General features: G+C 60.5%; 8 protein-coding genes across 8 annotated transcripts; 6 read left to right on the plus strand and 2 right to left on the minus strand.

The window, feature by feature from the left end:
- Positions 1 to 34: 34 nt before the first annotated feature.
- Positions 35 to 2,403, minus strand: SPSK_10291 (DNA mismatch repair protein MLH3; the record flags this gene model as incomplete). Its single annotated transcript, XM_016736770.1, has 3 exons — positions 35 to 192; positions 251 to 2,113; positions 2,172 to 2,403. 3 exons carry the CDS (start codon positions 2,401 to 2,403, stop codon positions 35 to 37), a joined length of 2,253 nt encoding a protein of 750 aa, XP_016586707.1.
- A 650-nt stretch (positions 2,404 to 3,053) lies between these two features.
- Positions 3,054 to 4,759, plus strand: SPSK_00258 (uncharacterized protein; the record flags this gene model as incomplete). Its single annotated transcript, XM_016727234.1, has 2 exons — positions 3,054 to 3,078; positions 3,156 to 4,759. 2 exons carry the CDS (start codon positions 3,054 to 3,056, stop codon positions 4,757 to 4,759), a joined length of 1,629 nt encoding a protein of 542 aa, XP_016586708.1.
- Positions 4,760 to 5,543: 784 nt separating this feature from the next.
- SPSK_00253 (K+ channel tetramerization domain containing protein) lies at positions 5,544 to 7,310 on the plus strand (the record flags this gene model as incomplete). The annotated part of the gene is made up of 1 exon (XM_016727229.1): positions 5,544 to 7,310. The coding sequence occupies one exon, from the start codon at positions 5,544 to 5,546 to the stop codon at positions 7,308 to 7,310; it is 1,767 nt and encodes a 588-aa protein (XP_016586709.1).
- A 1,113-nt stretch (positions 7,311 to 8,423) lies between these two features.
- Positions 8,424 to 9,782, plus strand: SPSK_00282 (monooxygenase; the record flags this gene model as incomplete). The annotated part of the gene is made up of 1 exon (XM_016727256.1): positions 8,424 to 9,782. One exon carries the CDS (start codon positions 8,424 to 8,426, stop codon positions 9,780 to 9,782), a length of 1,359 nt encoding a protein of 452 aa, XP_016586710.1.
- A 605-nt stretch (positions 9,783 to 10,387) lies between these two features.
- SPSK_00339 (uncharacterized protein) lies at positions 10,388 to 10,963 on the plus strand (the record flags this gene model as incomplete). Its single annotated transcript, XM_016727313.1, has 1 exon — positions 10,388 to 10,963. The coding sequence occupies one exon, from the start codon at positions 10,388 to 10,390 to the stop codon at positions 10,961 to 10,963; it is 576 nt and encodes a 191-aa protein (XP_016586711.1).
- Positions 10,964 to 11,178: 215 nt separating this feature from the next.
- SPSK_00209 (Actin interacting protein 3 containing protein) lies at positions 11,179 to 14,986 on the plus strand (the record flags this gene model as incomplete). Its single annotated transcript, XM_016727187.1, has 2 exons — positions 11,179 to 11,357; positions 11,521 to 14,986. 2 exons carry the CDS (start codon positions 11,179 to 11,181, stop codon positions 14,984 to 14,986), a joined length of 3,645 nt encoding a protein of 1,214 aa, XP_016586712.1.
- A 498-nt stretch (positions 14,987 to 15,484) lies between these two features.
- Positions 15,485 to 16,869, minus strand: SPSK_00278 (transesterase; the record flags this gene model as incomplete). The annotated part of the gene is made up of 2 exons (XM_016727252.1): positions 15,485 to 16,722; positions 16,782 to 16,869. 2 exons carry the CDS (start codon positions 16,867 to 16,869, stop codon positions 15,485 to 15,487), a joined length of 1,326 nt encoding a protein of 441 aa, XP_016586713.1.
- Positions 16,870 to 16,995: 126 nt separating this feature from the next.
- Positions 16,996 to 17,232, plus strand: SPSK_00361 (uncharacterized protein; the record flags this gene model as incomplete). Its single annotated transcript, XM_016727332.1, has 1 exon — positions 16,996 to 17,232. One exon carries the CDS (start codon positions 16,996 to 16,998, stop codon positions 17,230 to 17,232), a length of 237 nt encoding a protein of 78 aa, XP_016586714.1.
- Positions 17,233 to 17,315: the final 83 nt, after the last annotated feature.

Below are 17,315 nucleotides of genomic sequence, written 5' to 3' on the forward strand. Positions count from 1 at the left end.
TCTACGGCTTGCTATTTTCAGCCTCTGTCAGCTCTCAGTACAAGTTTGAGCTCTCGTCGAGGCCAAGATTCAACAGTGGGACCATGGACGGCCGGCCGTGTGCACATTGGAATGGAAACGAGCAGCGACGAAGCCTATCTGTCAAGTCGACACACTCGTCGCGAGTCAGAGCGTCGTTGAATTTAATAGCACCTAAGAAGTTAGACAAACAACTTACTTGAATTCGGTGCAGGGAAGCAGAGGCACTTACTTCGGCACGCCCTCGAGTTGATGAGGTCCAGGATGCCTCGTGGGCACCTGTAAAATCGGGCGGTCCAGTGTGTGTTGCTGTCCGATGCCGGTCTCCAGTCCAGGTCTGCCTCTTTGCGCTCCCATATCTCTTTGCGGATGAGATCTACGACCAGGCGAGGGTCTTGTGTGCAGCGGTCAACGATGCATGAAGGCAGAGCCGTCACTCGTAGAACCGTTGTATCTGCCTCGCGTGTCTCGTTCGGCGGCAGCATATCATATGCCACACCCCAGTGCCGAAAATAGGCCTTAGACCGTTCCAAGAGGGAGAGTTCGTCGGTCGAGAGTTCAAACTGCATGGGGCGTGACAGGACCGTCGCAATGGCACCTTCATGTCGGCGCTCTTCAAAGTAGTCCTGTAAAAGGGCTTCGACGCGACATCGCTCGTCTGCCGCATGCTGGTCAACAAGGATGAGCAGAGGCCCAGAATCGTCCGTCTCCGGCGGCGCTCGTATGAGAATAAACTTTTGGTCGACCTGGCCAATAATGGTGGCCGCCTCCAAACGGGCCCGCGAGAACTTGAGGTCGCCGCTGGTCAATGTGCTTTCGTCCCATTCTTTCATGTCTCTAGAGGTATCGCAGCAAGCCTCGCCCGTGTGTTCATCTTCTTCGTGGAGCGAATCAGGCTTAACAAAGAACATGCTCTGTTCTTCAGCGCTTCCGCCACGTGTTTCTATTTCGGGATTGGCGATAACTTGTGCCTGTGTTAACTTCGTCTTTGAGGATCTTGCAGACTTTGTTTGCGGCCACGATGAGAACAATGACTGTGCATCTCTGCTTCGTTTCGGGAGAAGCGGTGGGACTCTTTTCCCACGCACCTCAGCGGTCTTTTGTTTCTTTGTCGGTGAGCCCGGCGTGCCTTCTCTACTCCGAGACGGGCTTCCACCAGTGCTGCCAGATTGATAACATGTCGCAGGGTCTGCATAGAACCCGTGTGTCTTCAAAAATTCGACAGTGACCGTTCGCAGCAAGCTGGCAATAACTGCCAAATCGTGTCGTTGGTCGTCCAGCACGACATCCGCGGTCGTATCCCCATCCAGGTCGATGCCAAGACTGAACATGGGCCACCGGTCGACGGCCTTTCGAGGCCGCTGCTCACGCACAAAACTATCCATAGGGCCGCGTGTCGTTCGTTCGTCGGATTTCGTCAGGTCTGTCGCACCAAAATCCGACTCGGCAAAGATCTTGTTGATTTCGCTGTACAGTCGGTCGGCTGGGTGTGCCGCAGACAGCGGTGTTACGCCGATGCGGAGAAACTGGGCACGCTTCGAAGCAGCCGGATCCAGACAAACGCTACCCGAGACATGCACGCCGGAGACAGAAGCTCCGACGCTGACCCACGACTCGGGGTCCATTCTCTCACAAAGGCCGGCTTGTGCCAACAGATGGGCCGTTCGAACAGCAGGTTCATTTTCTTGGACACCTCGTAGAGTCCGTCTTGCGTCGCTGGCCTCGTCGTGAATCGTAGCAGAAATGCTCCCCGGCCATGCCAAAAGAAGGGCCGCCACGGACCGAATCAGGTCGTCCCAGTCCCGGTTCCACGCAGCGGAGTCAGGAAGCGGTCGCAAGCGGGCACGCACCGGCATGCATCCAAACAAATCGCGGACTGTGACCCGGGTCCCATGTGGTGACGCAAAAACAGTCTGGCTTGACACATCGGTTATATGCCGACGCAGCAGTTTGCCGTTGTGTATGGTCAATGTGCTCTCCGAGCTGCAGCCACGGCCCCGTGAAACGATCGTCAGCAGCGAGAGGTCCGCAACGGATGCCAAGAAGGTCCCATATCGGCCGTGTGCGCCTTTTAACGGTGGATACTTGGATGTATCTGGCCGGTCAGTAGCTGCCAAAGTAAACAAAAAAAATAAGTTCGCGCACCGACTAACAGTAGAGCTTGCCAAGGCCGCCGTCGACGCGAAACTCGTCTGGCGGTATACCCGCGCCATCATCCTCGACAACACAGCTTCCGCGGCCATAGTCAACCGACACGGTCACCCGAACGGCACCTGCATCGAGGGCATTGCGGAGGAGTCCCAAAACTGTGGCATTCAGCGACGCAACGGTGGCCGATGACTTGATCTGTGCCGCAACAGCTCCTGGCAACCGCTGGATCGACATGTCGTGCGTTTACATTGCTGTAAGCGGAGAAGAGGTCGTTTCACAGAGTGAACGTTGCTGGTATGGGGTTATGTAGCAACGTTTGCGAGTTGTCAACATCGCCACGACATGTGCACGCTTAACTACACCAAAAATGCGTCACGTGCGGGGCCCGAACGGAGGAGGGAGCTCATCGACGCGCCTGGGCCCTTGGCCGTGGTGGCGCTAATAGACCACTGACGTCGTCGCCCCTAACCCCTGAAACCCGCACAAGGACAGTAAACACTCAGCACCCCATTCGCCTGTCCAGCGGTCCCTGTGAACTAGTTTAGGCTGAACCAGGCATTTCTCCGGCGGCAGCGTCACAGTTGCATTCCAGAGTGTATCCTGCATTCTACATCTGCATCCGTCGGCACGCATTCTCTCACGCCCTACTTGGCCCGTTTCTCCACGACTCCGAGGCGCGACGACAGCCCAGATCTACCGCTAGACCGACCAGCCAACGTTTGCATCTGTCCTTTATCCATTTCACGCTATAGAGCGACCTCGAGGACCCTAGATTGATTGATCTTATCGACGACTATCGCGACATCACAACACGGCATCGCGACATTACGACGGTCGAAGTCAGCCTCCAGTCTCTTTCCGCGACACTCCATCGCGCCAGACGGATGGCGGTGACAGAAACCTCACAGGGTAGGCCCTAGACGGCTCTTCACCCTGGAGCAACTGTCTCTCACGGAGCTGTCTTGATACTGACTAGACGCAAACAGAACACAGCCGCACGGCTCGTCGGCGGCCATTTACTACCTGGGTCAAGAAGCTCGCACACTTCAAGGGCGGCGCGTCCTCGTCCTCGTCCGCCTCGGGTGCCGCGCGGCACCTCGGCAAGTCGTCGGCAGCCACCAAGAAGCGCCCGTCCAAGAACAACAATCCCTACCCGCTGTCTGGCCGCCTCGGCGTCATCGACAACCCCAACCGCTTCGCCAGCGACGGCGAGGACGAGAATGACGAGAGCAGCGAGCACTACTACAGCGGGCCGCACCGCAGCCAACCCTCGTTTGCGGGCCACAGCGGCGCGACGCCCAGCTCCATGTCCATTGGGCGCAGCCGCCGCAGCAGCCTGATCGAGTCGGCCAGCGACGACGGCCGGGCACCACCCACGGCGGGCGCTCTGTCGGTGGCGCCGACCGTATCGACCGACCACGGCACGCCGCGGTCGGTGCTGGCACCCAGTGCCGGGGCGGCGTCGTCGATTACAGGCACGAGTCGGACGATTAACGGTCCCGGATCGCGGCGCGGCGGCGACAGCACATTTTCGTCGCCGGCGCCGTCGGTACGCTCGCTGACGACGACATTGACAACAATACAATCGCTGGCTCCCGCAGCTGCTATGGGCCAGGCAAATGGTGTTGGTGGGGGCGGCGGCGGAGGTGCCGCTAGCAACGGCACCGCCAGCGTCGGCATGACGTTTAGCAACCACCTCGGACCGCCGTCTGGCCACGGCCACAGCCACCACCACCACACCGCGTCACAGCAGAGCAACGGCACGCAGACCATCCAGTTCCACCAGCCGTTCCCCAGCACCCCGGCGTCGGCCATCCCCTCGCACCTCACGCCCCTTCCCCACAATGCCGGCCCCGGCCACCCGGCCACCTACTCGACGGCCACCGCCAACAACCTGCTGACCGACAACGCGTCCATCTTGACGCTGGCGTCGTCCAGCAAGCGCCGCCGTCGGCGGTCCATTGACACCGACGCGTCTGTGCGCGCGCTGGCGCCGTCGTCGCTGTTTGGCGGCAGCCGCGAGAGTCTGCCGCTGTCGGTGCTGTCGGCCAACATGGAGGGCCCGTCGTCGACGTCGGCGCTGATGCCCAGCACGTCGGCCAGCAGCAATGCCAACGCACAAGGCCCTGCACCCGGCGGGCCGGTGGCGCTGCACGCGACCAACAGCCGCATGAGCGTCGCCAGCGCCGGCCTGGCGAGCCCCGCCGCGGTGGCAGCCGCCGCCGAGCGCACGAGCATCTACAGCGCCACGGGGACAGGCATGCTGGGCGGTGGCGACCGCAATAGCTTTTATGCGCGGCAGAGTCTGGGCGGCGGCGGCGGCGGCGGTGTGGCCGGCGACGGGGCCAGCATCCGCAGTGGTCGTAGTGGACGCAGCGGGTTCCTTGGCCACGGGCGGTCCGAGAGCATCACCGGTAGCATTGGTGGCAGCCTGACGAGTCCGCTGGCCAGTCCGCTAGCCAGTCCGCGCGAGACAGAGGCAGAAGAGGCATCGACCGATCTCATTACGTCTGTCGCGACCGTCAAGACTGCCGTCACGGACGACGCAGTCAACGGCGAGGCCGCCGCGAAGGCTGATGAGGAGAAGTGATGAAGACGATTCCGACGATCCGACGATCCAACGATACCTTGTTTCCGATTTGTCTTTTGCATTCTTTTATGTATTTTACTTTTACCCTGGCTTGCTGCACTTCTTCCCCGCTGGTTACTGCTCTGTTTACTCTGCGAACGGTTGGTTTATTGGGAGGATATCGGGTTGTATTTCCAGATGATTTCATCGTCTCTTTTGCCCTTTCTCGGCGTTTTCCTTGCGTAGTAGGACAGTGTACGACCTCATTTAATACATTGGTTCTCGCGGAATGCTCATCGTGCTGTAAACACTCCGCTTTCCGATGCTTCAATTTACACGGTTGTTCCTTCCACCGGTATAACATATGCGCTATTCCTAAATTGTACTAGCGTCGATTGCACTTGGCGCCTTCCTCATCGCGCCTTACTCCCGCGCCTCACTCCCGCGCCCCATCCAACCGCCTTCCGTTTCTATCGACGGGACGTGAGACGAGGCACGGAAGGAAGGATGCAACAATATTCGAGTTCGCGCGGCTGAAACGACATCACGTACAAAGTATCACTGCGCGACTTTCTCAGTGTGCGCCCTCGACGCCGCCCGCGTGCGCCTGCGCCCTTCAGGCCATGCTTGTATTACACGAACGCCATCCAGCTGCTCGCAGATCCGCGTCTCGGCCTAATTAGACCTCAGCGCGGACGACGAGCTTCTTAGGGCGCCTCTACGTCCAGTCAACTGTCTATCGCCACGACTCATCTCCCAACCCCGAATCTCCAGTCGTCTCTTCAGTCGACTCCTTCTCCGCGCCATGTCGTCCCTCAGCAGCGAGCACCAGACGCCTCGGGCCGGGTCCGTCTCGACCGGCCACCCCACGCCAGGGTCCGTGGCCACGCCTGGCCTGCCAACGAACAACGGCACCACCCCGAACATGAACAGCGGCAACAGCAGCCACGGCGGCCACCCCGTGACGGCCCAGCTCACCAACTTCCCTCCTACACACGGCGGCGCCGCACCGACAACCGTGCCCTCTGGGCGGCCGGTCACGGCACCACGGCTGAGCGAGTCATCCATGCAGATGGCGGCGCGGATTCCCAACATTCTGCCACACGAGCGCGTGTTCCCGATCCAGATCGGCTGCGAGTTGTTCAAGCTGTCGGGCGCGTCGCTGTCGTCGGATGCCCCGTCGTACTTCTCGCAGTACTTTGATTGCCAGATCAAGACGGCCGAGGCGCACGGCGTGGAGGACATTGGGACGGCGATCCGCACGCTCTACATTGACCGCGACCCGGCGACGTTCCGCGACATCTCGCTGCACCTGCAGGGCTACCACGTGCAGCCGCGCGACGGCACACACTTTGTGCGGCTGTTTGCGGACGCGCAGTTCTACTCGCTGCCGCGGCTCATCTCGCAGCTGTACGACGAGTCCATCTTCATGTCCATTGGCCACCGCGAGTTCCAGATCCCCCGCGACCTGTTCCAGGACCCGGGCAACCTGCCCAACTACTTCTCGCTCGGGTTCGCCATCTTCTTCAGCAACCCGGACGACCTGTTCCCCGGTCTCGACCGGGAGGGTCTGATCCGCCCCCCGTCGATCCTGCCCCCGGCCGTCCCCGGGCGGTCGGCCGACACCTTTGAGGAGCTGCTGCACCTGCTGCGCGGCTACCCCGTGCACATCCGCGACGAGACGCACCGGCAGACGCTGCTGCGCGACTGCCGCTACTTTAATTTCAAGGGCCTCGAGCAGAAGCTGATCCCGCACGCGCTCACCTACAACCAGGCGCGGCTGCGCTACGAGATGGCGCTGCGCGTCGAGGACGTGCTCAAGTCGGGCGTCTCCGTCGCCAACGAGCCGACGCGCGGGGACCCCCTGGCCGGCTGGGTCAACTACGCGCGGCCGTTTGTGGACGACAAGCCGGCCGAGCTCGTGCTCGAGATTGGCGGCGAAAACACCAAACTGCACTTTTTCCCGCCGGCCTCGTCACCCGCGGCCGCCTCGCCCGCGCCTGGCGGTGGTGGTGGTGGCGGCCGCCGTGGCACCCGCGCCGAGTTCTTCCGCGACACCAAGATTCGCATCGCGCGCCTGTTTGAGGTTGTCGCCACAAAGCTCAACCTCCCGCCCACCACGCAGCCGCTCGGCCTGCTGATGCGCAAGGGCGGGGCTAGCAGCCAGCCGCCCTCGCCGGGGAACACGCCGCTGAGCGACGACCTGGTGCGCGTCGTGCTCGAGCCCGAGACGGCCATTACGCTCGACGGCCGGCCGTTTGCGCTGCCGGAGACGGTGGCGGACGACACGGACGCTGCGGATGCCATCCTGTCTCCAAGCGGCGGCGGCGAACCCGGTCCTTCGCGCAAACGGCAGCGTGTCGACTATGCCGCGCTCAGCGGCGGTGGTTCCGCCGCTGCGGGCGGCGGTGCAGGCGCGGCGTGGACGATCAAGACGGGCTTGTGGCGGTTGCGGATCCAAAGCGTCAAGAAAGGCAAGAGTGCGGTGGAGTGCGTCCTGGTGGGCGTCAAGCTGGATGCCATAAGTTCGGAGCTGGCGCGCAACCAGGAGCGAGGGTTCTTGGGCGGGTAATGGATGGTCATGGCGTCCGGGTCGTCTTTACGTGATTTTTTCTGCTCTTTTACTAGCATGTACAGTGCCTTGGCCTACTGTTGGATATCTGGTTTTGGCTTTCATCTTGGCTTTCTGGTCCCTGAATTTATGTTTCATTATCCTGTCGTATGTTTGGCGTGTCCGGGCAGGACGCAATACTACACGCATCTGGTGGTCTGTCTCATGCATGCATCTGTCTCCGTTGTATTGTTGGCGACGTCTATTCAAAGGTCAGCTCATCTCGGGGACGAAACGACAGAGCAGCGTGCCAAGCTTTCAGGAAGACAAGGCTGTTGCCTGAGTTGCTTAACACCAACGGATAGCTACCGAAGTGTTGCAAACAGAAGACCGGACTTTATCTTCCAGCGCCAAAAGTCCGGTCTGCCCAGTAGTTCACATCACAGTGACCACACAGTAACTGACGCGGGGTTTTAGTCGCTCGCCGTAGCTCACTGGTGCCCCTACAAGCACCCCTGGCATCACCCGTAATTCCCGTCGGTCGGTTTGTCCTCTTGTATGAAGCCTCGCGTTAACAGTAAAAGTGGGGCCTCGTTATCGTTCCGCATCGTTCGTTCCACACTCGACTACTACCGTTAGGAAAAGAGAGCTTCACTAACACTCTACCAGACACGGACCGCATGGTTGCAGTCTTTTTCCGTTAGCGATGGCCATTCCGCCAACCAAAACACCAATGCGGCATGGCTGACTCGTTTCCCCGAGCAAATGCTGCAGCCTTACGGGTCTAGGGTATCAAAACGGAATCCAGCCTCGTCGTCGCCGGTCTTTCACGATTCGACCGCTGGCATAATGTTCATCCTCGTCGAAGCTGACATGTGTTTGCTCAACAGGAATTGGAAGAGGTCGTAAAACTGCATATAAGTATGCTCGCCACCCGTCTCAAGCTATCACTACGAAGGACCCAAATCGAATCTCCAACATGCACCAACGGCAATCTCTCACTTGAGAACAAAGAACACAGGAACACAACCTGGTCCAAGTCCAACATATAAGACTACCTCTGTTGTCTCTCTCCCAGCTATCACCCCTATCCCTTATCACATCTCTTTTCTTTCACACGCACACCGCTTCAACATGTCTCTCAAAATTGCCATTATCGGCGCTGGTCCCGCTGGCTGCACACTGGCTCGCCTGCTACACCTCGGCGGCATTGATGCCACTGTCTACGAGGGCGAGGCCAGCCCCAACTACCGCTCCCAAGGCGGCACCCTCGACCTGCACACGGCCACGGGCCTCGCTGCCCTCAAGGAGGCCGGCCTCTGGGACGAGTTCCTCAAGCACGCCCGCTACGACGGAGAGTACATGCTCGTCTGCGACAAGAACCTCAACAGCTTCTTTTCAAAGGGAAACGAGCCCACCAGCGAAACGGATCTCATGGGCCAGCGTCCAGAAATCGACCGCTCTTCCCTGCGCCAAATCCTCTCCGAGAGCCTGCCATCCGGCATGATCCAGTGGGGCCGCCACGTCAAGTCCATCACCACGGCGACAGCGGCGACCAAGGCGTCGATTACCTTCTCCGACGCGACGACGGCCTCTGGTTTCGACCTGATTGTCGGAGCCGACGGCGCCTGGAGCAAGGTGCGCGCCGCCCTGAGCGACCAGAAGCCGCTGTTTTCGGGCATGGCCCTAAACGAGCTGCACATCCCCGACGCCGCCAACACGGCACCCGCCCTCACCAAGCTCGTGCACCGTGGCAGCATCTTTGTGCAGGCCGACGGCCGCAAGGCCGCTATCCAGCAGATGGGCGACGGCTCGCTGCACGTCACCGTCGCCACGCGCCGCAGCGACACGCCCAACGTCCCGCTCCTGGGTGGACCGGACGGCACCACGCGCGCCGACAACTGGACCGAGACGTGCGGCTACGACCCCACCAGCTTGGACGAGGTCAAGGCCGCCATGCTGTCGCGGCCCGAGCTCATTGCCGACTTTGACCCGCGCCTGCAGGACTGCGTCACGTACGCCGCCGGCGACACGGTGCCGCGCTCGCTCTACGCACTCCCTGTCGGCTTCCAGTGGGACCACCAGCCCGGCCTCACCCTCATCGGCGACGCCGCCCACCTCATGACGCCCTTTGCCGGCGAGGGCGTCAACGTCGCCATGGACGACGCGCGCAAGCTGGCCGCCGCCATTCTCGGGGTGGCCAGTGCCTCCAGTGCCTCCAACGCCGTCCGCCACCCGGCCGAGCTGGACACGGCCGTTCACCACTTTGAGACCGAAATGTACGTCCGCGTCCAAAAGGTCGCCAAGCTGACCAACGACCTCCTGCTCGCCTGGTTCTACACGCCCGGTGCCCCCGAGTCGGTGGTCGCCTCCGTCATGGCCGCCCATGTGCGCTTCCACATGCCCGCCCTTGCGGCGCCCTTTGCCACGGCTGCCATCCACGCCTACTATTTCTTGTACAAGAAGTGTCTCAAGAAGGAAATCAAGGTGTGAGCAACGGTTGATCTTGTGTTCTTGTGTTCTTGTGTGTTTCATGATGAAATGATACTGTATTTTGGAGCGCTTTTGTATAATCTTCTCTCTTGTTGTGTTTGAACTATATAGCATTGTTTACTTGCACTTGGGACGAGGCTTGGTAGAGAGCGCATTTGTTGTGTCTTGCATTAGCTGTGTCTGGTATTTTGGTCTCTATTTGACGAGAAGACAGGTTTTCTGGCATTTTGTTACTGTACAAAACAGTTGAATTTCTTTCCCCTTCATTTTTAAAGATTCATATTTATATTTGGTGATTTTGTTTTGTGATATTTTCGATACCAGTACTATATTTTTTTATCATTATTATTTATTTACTATTATTAATTTTTTCTTTAAAAAAATCCTACGACTAACAGGCCGGTATGATGTTCCTTCATCTGCTTTAATCAACATTACACTGATATCCCCTTTTGCACCGCAATATACACCGTGTAAACAGTCACCTCTCTTCAAGATCATCCTCTGCCCCTTCCTGCCACTGCCCCTGTAAACACAGCGACAGGACGCTGTACGACAGGCCATTCGGCGTGTTCTGGCCCCCAAATTCATTACATAATCCCCGCATGGCCCAAGCTCCCAACCCAGCCACCCCTCTGTGGCGGTCTTCACTGGCCAAACGGACCCGCTTTTCAGGGGCTGAAGTCAACCTGAGCAAGGAAGGCGTGGTGGAGGTGCTCCTGCCGTGGGTCACACCGTTTCCCCAAACGCTCCTTCGCTTTGGGGCCAACAGGCCAAACGCAGCAGGCCAGGTCCAAACGACCTCCATCTGGCCCCCCTTTCGTTTTTCGTGTCTGACTCTCCGCAACAACAACAACCCTCGCAAATCCGTCGCCGCCCGCGTGTCCCAAACACGAACGACTCTCTGTTTCGTCCCTCCCTTCGTCGCGCCCGTCGGCCTCGCTCTCGTGTTTCTTTCGTGTCCCTTCGATTGCAGCGACATCGCAGACCAGCCAGCAACCCGACGAACCCCCCTGTTCGACTTTCATCAGAGACTCAACTCCGACACTCTCACAGCCACATCGTCTCGTATTGCTGCATCTATCTGTTTTACGACCCTCCGCGTCGCTTCGTTGTCTTGCTGCATTTCAAATACCAGCCTTTGCTCGCCTCGTTTCAAGCCGCGTCCTGCCAACGACTGAGCCTACCCCGTCTCGGGCCGCTTTCGCACGCTTAACCAACAGACAGCCAGCCGTAGATTTGCTTCAGACCGTCGATCCTTGTCCACCCGCAACGCTTCCATTTGACTTTTGCCTTTTGCCGTTGCGTCTTCGACCAGATCTCTGCACACCGCCCTCCGGCGGGGCCCAAGTCAAAGGACACCCCCCCGTACTACACTCGCAAAACACAGCTACCGATGCAGGGTCCCGGCCCGATGCAACGCCAAATCCATCGGCGCTCGCCGGGCGCCGAGAACGGCCAAGGCGGCGTCGGTGGCGGCGTGCCATCGAACATTCCCGCGCGCGTCATGTCGCCCGCCATGGCCGGTGCTGGCATGGGTGGCCCTGGTCTGCCACGGCCATCTCCGTCGAGTCGGTCAGTGGGTAGCGGAAGCGCTCCAGGTACCGGTTCTTCCGGCGCACGACGAGCAAATGTGAGTTCTATCTTGTACCTTGTGCCGTTTTTCTTCTTTCTTTGTTGCCGTTTGTTACTGTTTGTTTTTCTGTTTGCCTTTGGTATGCTTGTTGAGCTCTGTTAGCCCCCCCATTGGGTATTGGGTGGCGATCCTGCGGACGGACACTGCTCGTCCTTCGCCTGAACATGAAACGTTCATGCTATACCGACTCATTATTTGCCGCGCCAGCGAATCTCGTGCTTGGCAGGCGCTGATGCCACGGTATTTTCCGTACGCATCGTGGCTGCTGGCATGCACTCTTCGCCGCACAATTTCATTCACCGCGTTCACTTGGTCTTTTATCTTCTTCTTACAGATACTAATGGCTCCCCGAAAGACTTCGAGTGGCTCTGGCTCCGGCTCTGGCTCCGGCTCTGGCCCCGGCTCTGGCCCCGGCGCCAGTGGCTCCAACGCAAGCGTCCCCCTGTCCCAAATCGAAAAGAGCGTCACCCACCTCCTCGTCGCCACAAAACAGCTGCTCGAGACTTTGACGCAATGGTCGCGCGGCCAGGCCACCGACACGCAGGTCTCAGACGTCTACGTCCGCCTCGGCTACGAGTTCAACATGGCCTGTCGCGCCTTTACCGCTATCAACGTCGACACGTCCGATCTCGGCAACGTCCCCGAGCTGCTGCGCAACATCCTCGAATCCACCCTCAGCCAAGAGGCCAGTAGCGAGAGCCTCGAAAAGTACCTGCCCCGCATCCGCGACATCATCATCAACCTTCTGCACGGCCTCAAGCGCAAGCAGCAGAAGCTGCGCCAAAAGCAGGCCCGCGATCGCGAGAGCAGTACCACCGCCAGCTCCACCGAGTCACTGACAGCCCGTGCCAATAGCTTGAGCACGTCCGGGAGCGCCGGGTCGGGCCTGACGACGCTGTTGAATGAGGGCATCGATAGCGGCTACGGCGACCCCCAGGGATATCCGCAGTCGCAACAACAGCAACAACAGCAACAACAACCAGCACCACAGCTGCCGCCCAGCCGTGATGACGTCAAGCCCTCATCCCCGAACCGCCGCTTCATCCCACCACGCGACCAGTCGCGCGGCTCCGTCAACTCCGAGCAGTCCAGCTTGTCCAGCGCCACCATGCAGTCGATGCCCGTTCTCCCGGCGTATCCCGACGGAAGTTCCAACTCGCTCGGCACCAGCGCCTCTATGGGCGAGCTCAACATCGACGCCTTCCCTCCGCCGCCCCCGCCCAAGTCGCAGCAGAGCGCGCTCATGGCCCTCCAGCGTAACGGCGACCACCTCGAGCGCCGCGCGTCTCGACGCTACTCGACCTACCACCTTCAAAAACATCTCGGTGGCAGCATATCAAGCAGCGTGCCGCTCATGCCGCCACCGCAGACCACGCCCATCCCGAACCGCGGCCGCGGCGAGGTTCGCGAATCGATGCGTGCCGTGCAGGGCCGCAACGGCCGCAGCAACGAGTCGATGGGCAGAATCGGCGGCGGTGGATACGACTCGTCGCCCATGCGCAGCGTCCTGAGCAGCGACACGCGCGCGGACGGTAAAGACGCCGTGACCGCCATCACCACCGACATGAGGCGCCGCGACGACAGCCCCATGGCCAAGACACCGGACGACAAGTACCCGCTGCCCAGCGCCACGCTCACTGGCCCTCCCATCGACCTCATGCCTGCCCTGCCCGTCACGTCCTCAGGCGACGAGCAATCGCCAGTCCGGCGGCGTGCCGACAGCGGCGAGCCTCGGACCGAAGCCGAGCTGCGGGAACGTGCCCGGTCGATCAATGCCGCACAAGCCGCCCTGGTTGGCCAGGCACCGCCAACATCGGGCGTCGACGCTTCACCGCCACCTATGCCGACACCTGCGGCGCAGCCCGAACCCGAACCCGCCAGCAAGGAGCTGACCCTCTTCTTGCAGTACAAGTCCAAGGTCAAAAAGTTCGTGCTGCCCGAGGGTTACAGCGAACTCTCCATTGGCCGGCTGCAGCTCGCCTTTATCGAAAAGTTCTCCTGGAACACGCAGCAGAACGGCGCCGACCTGCCCGAGATCTACATCCAGGACCCCATCTCGGGCGTGCGCCACGAGCTGGACGACCTGGCCGACATCAAGGACCGCACGGTGCTGGCACTCAACGTCGAGCCCTTGGACGAGGTCAAGCGCCACATTGACGAGGGCCTTGGCTCGCTCAAGTCCATGGTGCAGCAGGTCAAGCAGAACGTGGACGAGCAGGGCGCCGCGCTGCAGCGCGTGTCGGACCGCCAGCAAGAGGCGTCCAAGGAGATGGCCCGCATGGCGGCCGCACCGGTGCAGCCTATGACGCCGCCGGCCGACTCGCCGCGCTCCACGAGCCTGGGCAGCGCGCCGTCGTCGTCCGCCATAACCCGCGGCGGCGTCGGCAGCCTCGGCAAGCGCTTCTCGAACCAGCAGATGGCTGAAGTGCAGAGCCTGCGGCGCGACCTGGCCGTGCTGCGCCAGACGTACTCCAACTTCCAGTCGGACGTCGAGAGCTCGATGACGGCGCTGCGCAACAAGGCGGCCAATGTCAAGACGGCCATTGCCGACACGGCCATTCCCGACTTTGAGGGCGGCCAGGGCCAGGCCGTTGTGGCGGCCGGCCGCAAGAAGCTGAGCGCCGAGTCGGACCGGCTGGTCACCAAGGTCGACGACCTGCAGGACCTGGTCGAGGACCTGCGCAAGGACGTGGTGCACCGCGGCGTGCGGCCGCTGCCGCGCCAGCTCGAGCTCGTGACCAAGGACATTACGCAGCTGGCCAAGGACCTGACCAAGATGGAGGAGGGCATGAAGCGCGACAAGCCCATCTGGACCAAGATCTGGGAGAAGGAGCTCGAGGAAGTCTGCAAGGGCCGCGACGAGCTGCAGCTGGCCGAGGATCTGCTGGTCGATCTGCAGGACGACCTGGAAAAGGCATCCGAGACGTTTGCGCTCGTCGAGCAGGCGACCAAGGAGCAGATGAAGGACGCCGGCGTCAACGGTGCGCCCGGAACCGGCGGGCCCGGCGGCGTCAACGGCTCGCCCAACGGCGGCCTCGTCGGCGGCATGTCGCTCATCTCGCGGCAGCTGTCGCGCGGCCTGCGCACCATTGGCGAGGGCATTGGCATGGTCGACCCCAATGCCGCCAAGGAGGGCGTGCTGGGCGAGGTGCGCGCCCTGCAGCCGAACCACGAGAACCGCCTCGAGGCCATTGAGCGCGCCGAGAAGCTGCGCCAAAAGGAGCTCGAGAGCCGGCGCGGCAACCCCTTACTGCGTGAGCTGACGGGCTTTGTCGAGGAGGGCAAGCTCAAGAAGTCGGGCGGCTTCGAGGAGGTGGAGCGGGCGCGCAAGGCCAAGGACGACCGCATCCGCCGCGAGGTGTGGGAGCGCATGAACGGTCCCATTGGCGGCGAAGAGGAAGAAGAGGAAGAAGGAGAAGAATACGAAGACGAGGATGAGGAGGGGGAAGAAGAAGAAGAGTTTGAAGAAGCCAAGGAAGAGGTCGGCGGAGACGAGGGCGAGCCGGAAGGCAAGGCGGCCAATGGCGATGGGCCTGGGCAGGAAGGAACAGCGGCCGCTGCTGTGTAATGAGAGCGAAGGCAGTCCCGCGGTCCATTCTTCTAGGTCAGAATTTGTTCACAGCCAGACATTGCGTGGCATAGAAAGGAAATGGTCGACGCCGGTCCATGGACGTTAAAGCACATATACCCCCGTTTTTATCCTTATCCCTTTATTCTTTTAGTTTTCCTTATTTCTCTCCAGTCGTTTTGCCGCCCTGTCGTCCACGGGTATTCCTCTGACTGCCGCATTCTTACATAGCCTCACACTGCGAGCGTCTTTTCCCTCTTTCCAGCTTTCTACGGTTGTTGTTATTTCATATTGTACGCATGCTTTTTATTTTGGAATAGTTTTAGTCCCCCGGGCAGCATAGTTTGCGAAGGTTTGCGTGGCAAGACGAAGAGAGGGGGATGATTGGAATATCATTCGAGACTGAATTAGCTATGCCAAGTATCATGAAATTGTTTTACTGACTGTTGCCTGTTATTCGTTATCGTGACAGAACCTCGCGTGCACCTTGATTCTCCCCTACAGATTCGCGGCCTGCGGATAGATAAAGGCCTCCCACGCACGCATCAGAGCCTTGGCCTGCGGGTCGCCCGGCGGCTGGAAGTTGGACGCAAACACCGCCGCTAGGCCGGCCTCGCGGTCCAGGATCCACGTCAGGTTGATCGCCCCGCTCCAGAACACGGCACCCTTGCGCCGCACCGGGTGCGACGTTCCGGTGACCAGCAAGCCGCCCAGGCTCCAGTCGTACTCCTTTGTATCCGGGACGTCGCCCGTGATCCATGCCGAGTCTTCTGTTTTGCGCAGCAGCTGCTGGCGCGACGCATCGGACGGCAGCTGCGGCGTGAACAGCAGCTCGGTCGTGGCTGACTTGGACGGCAGCAGCTTGCCGTCGTCGTGCAGCAGCGACCGCAGAAACACGAAAAACGACGGAATGTCGCCGTACATGCCCTGGCCACCGAGAGCGGCGGGCGCTTTGCTGTAAAACGAGGGACCGTGGACAACAGGGCTATCGGGCCCACCCTCGCGCCCGGGCAGCGACGGCCACACGCGCGCCATCACATCGGGGTAGCGCTCGGGATGGAATGTCAGAGCACCGGCTGGCAAGCCGAGCGGCGTCAGAATGTCGCGTATGACAATGTCTTCGAAAGGGACGAAGGGCAGCTTGGACTCGCCCGATGCGGAAAGAGCGGCGGAATCGGGAGCACCCGTTCCGGCGGTCTGGCCCGCAACTTTGGCGTAAAGACGCTCCAGCAGCCGGCCTGTCCAATCGATGCCTGCCCCGTATGTCCATCCCTGGCCCGGCTGGAAGGCCAGCGGCAGGCGGAAGCGCTCCTCGACCGACGGCGGCGCATGGCTCATCTTGGGCGGCGGTTCCAGACCGGCCGCGGGTGGCTGCTTGACGAGCCACGCGCGGTAGCGGATCAGGTCGGCCGTCAAAAAATCGTAGCCGACACCCGAGCTGTGTGTCAAAAGCAGGCGCAGCGTGATGGGCGCCGCGCGGGCTTCCAAAATGGGCGTGGCATCGTCGGCGTCGGACGAGAAGCCCTTGAGGACCGGCAGCGCCGCCAGCTCTGGAAGCAGCGGCGCGACGTCGGCGTCGAGATCCCACAGACCACGCTCAACGGCCTGCAGCGCGACGATGCATGTGACGAGCTTGGTCATGGACATGAACAAGAAGACGCTGTCCATGGCAAGGGCCTGTTCCTTGCCGGGCTCGACCGAGCTCAGGCCGAGAACCTTTTCATAGTGAAGCGAGCCTTTTCGCATTGTTAGACCGTTTCGCTTTGCTTCCTTGGAAGAAGTGACGACTACCCACCCGACTTGTTTTCTGCGAGGAGGACGACGCCTGGGATTGTACGGTTGGCCACCGCCTCAGCAATGACTTGTTCAAAAGATGCGGCCATGGTGCGAAACTGCTGTACAAGAGATGGCATTGCGCAGGATGAAAAAAAAAAAAATACGGGCAGGGCCCGGGTGTATAAAGGGCAGGGCCCGGGTGTATAAATGATTACAATTGAAAACGCGGCAGGATGACTGGCTACGACCCCGTTGCCCGTTCGTGTCTTGTGTCTGGTTGCTTGGCTGTGGGATTACTTCGGCTGCATCTGGCTGCTCTGCTTCCTCCAATTGCCGTACTTAATCGTGTTGGGCCAGGCCCCGGCTGTTGCATCGGATGGTACGGAACAATGAACGAAGAGGAGAAAGAGGAGCGTTTCGGGGAAGCTTCTGTGAGGGGTAAGGCCGACAATGGAGGCGAAATAGCTTGACTCGGTTCGGTTGGAGGTGTGTTAGTCGAGGCTTGGCTCGAAGATGCCACCGCTTGTGATTACAAACCAGCGCAGCGCTTCCA

This window comes from Sporothrix schenckii (genome assembly GCF_000961545.1).
Source record: "Sporothrix schenckii 1099-18 chromosome Unknown Cont45, whole genome shotgun sequence".
NCBI lineage: Eukaryota > Fungi > Ascomycota > Sordariomycetes > Ophiostomatales > Ophiostomataceae > Sporothrix > Sporothrix schenckii.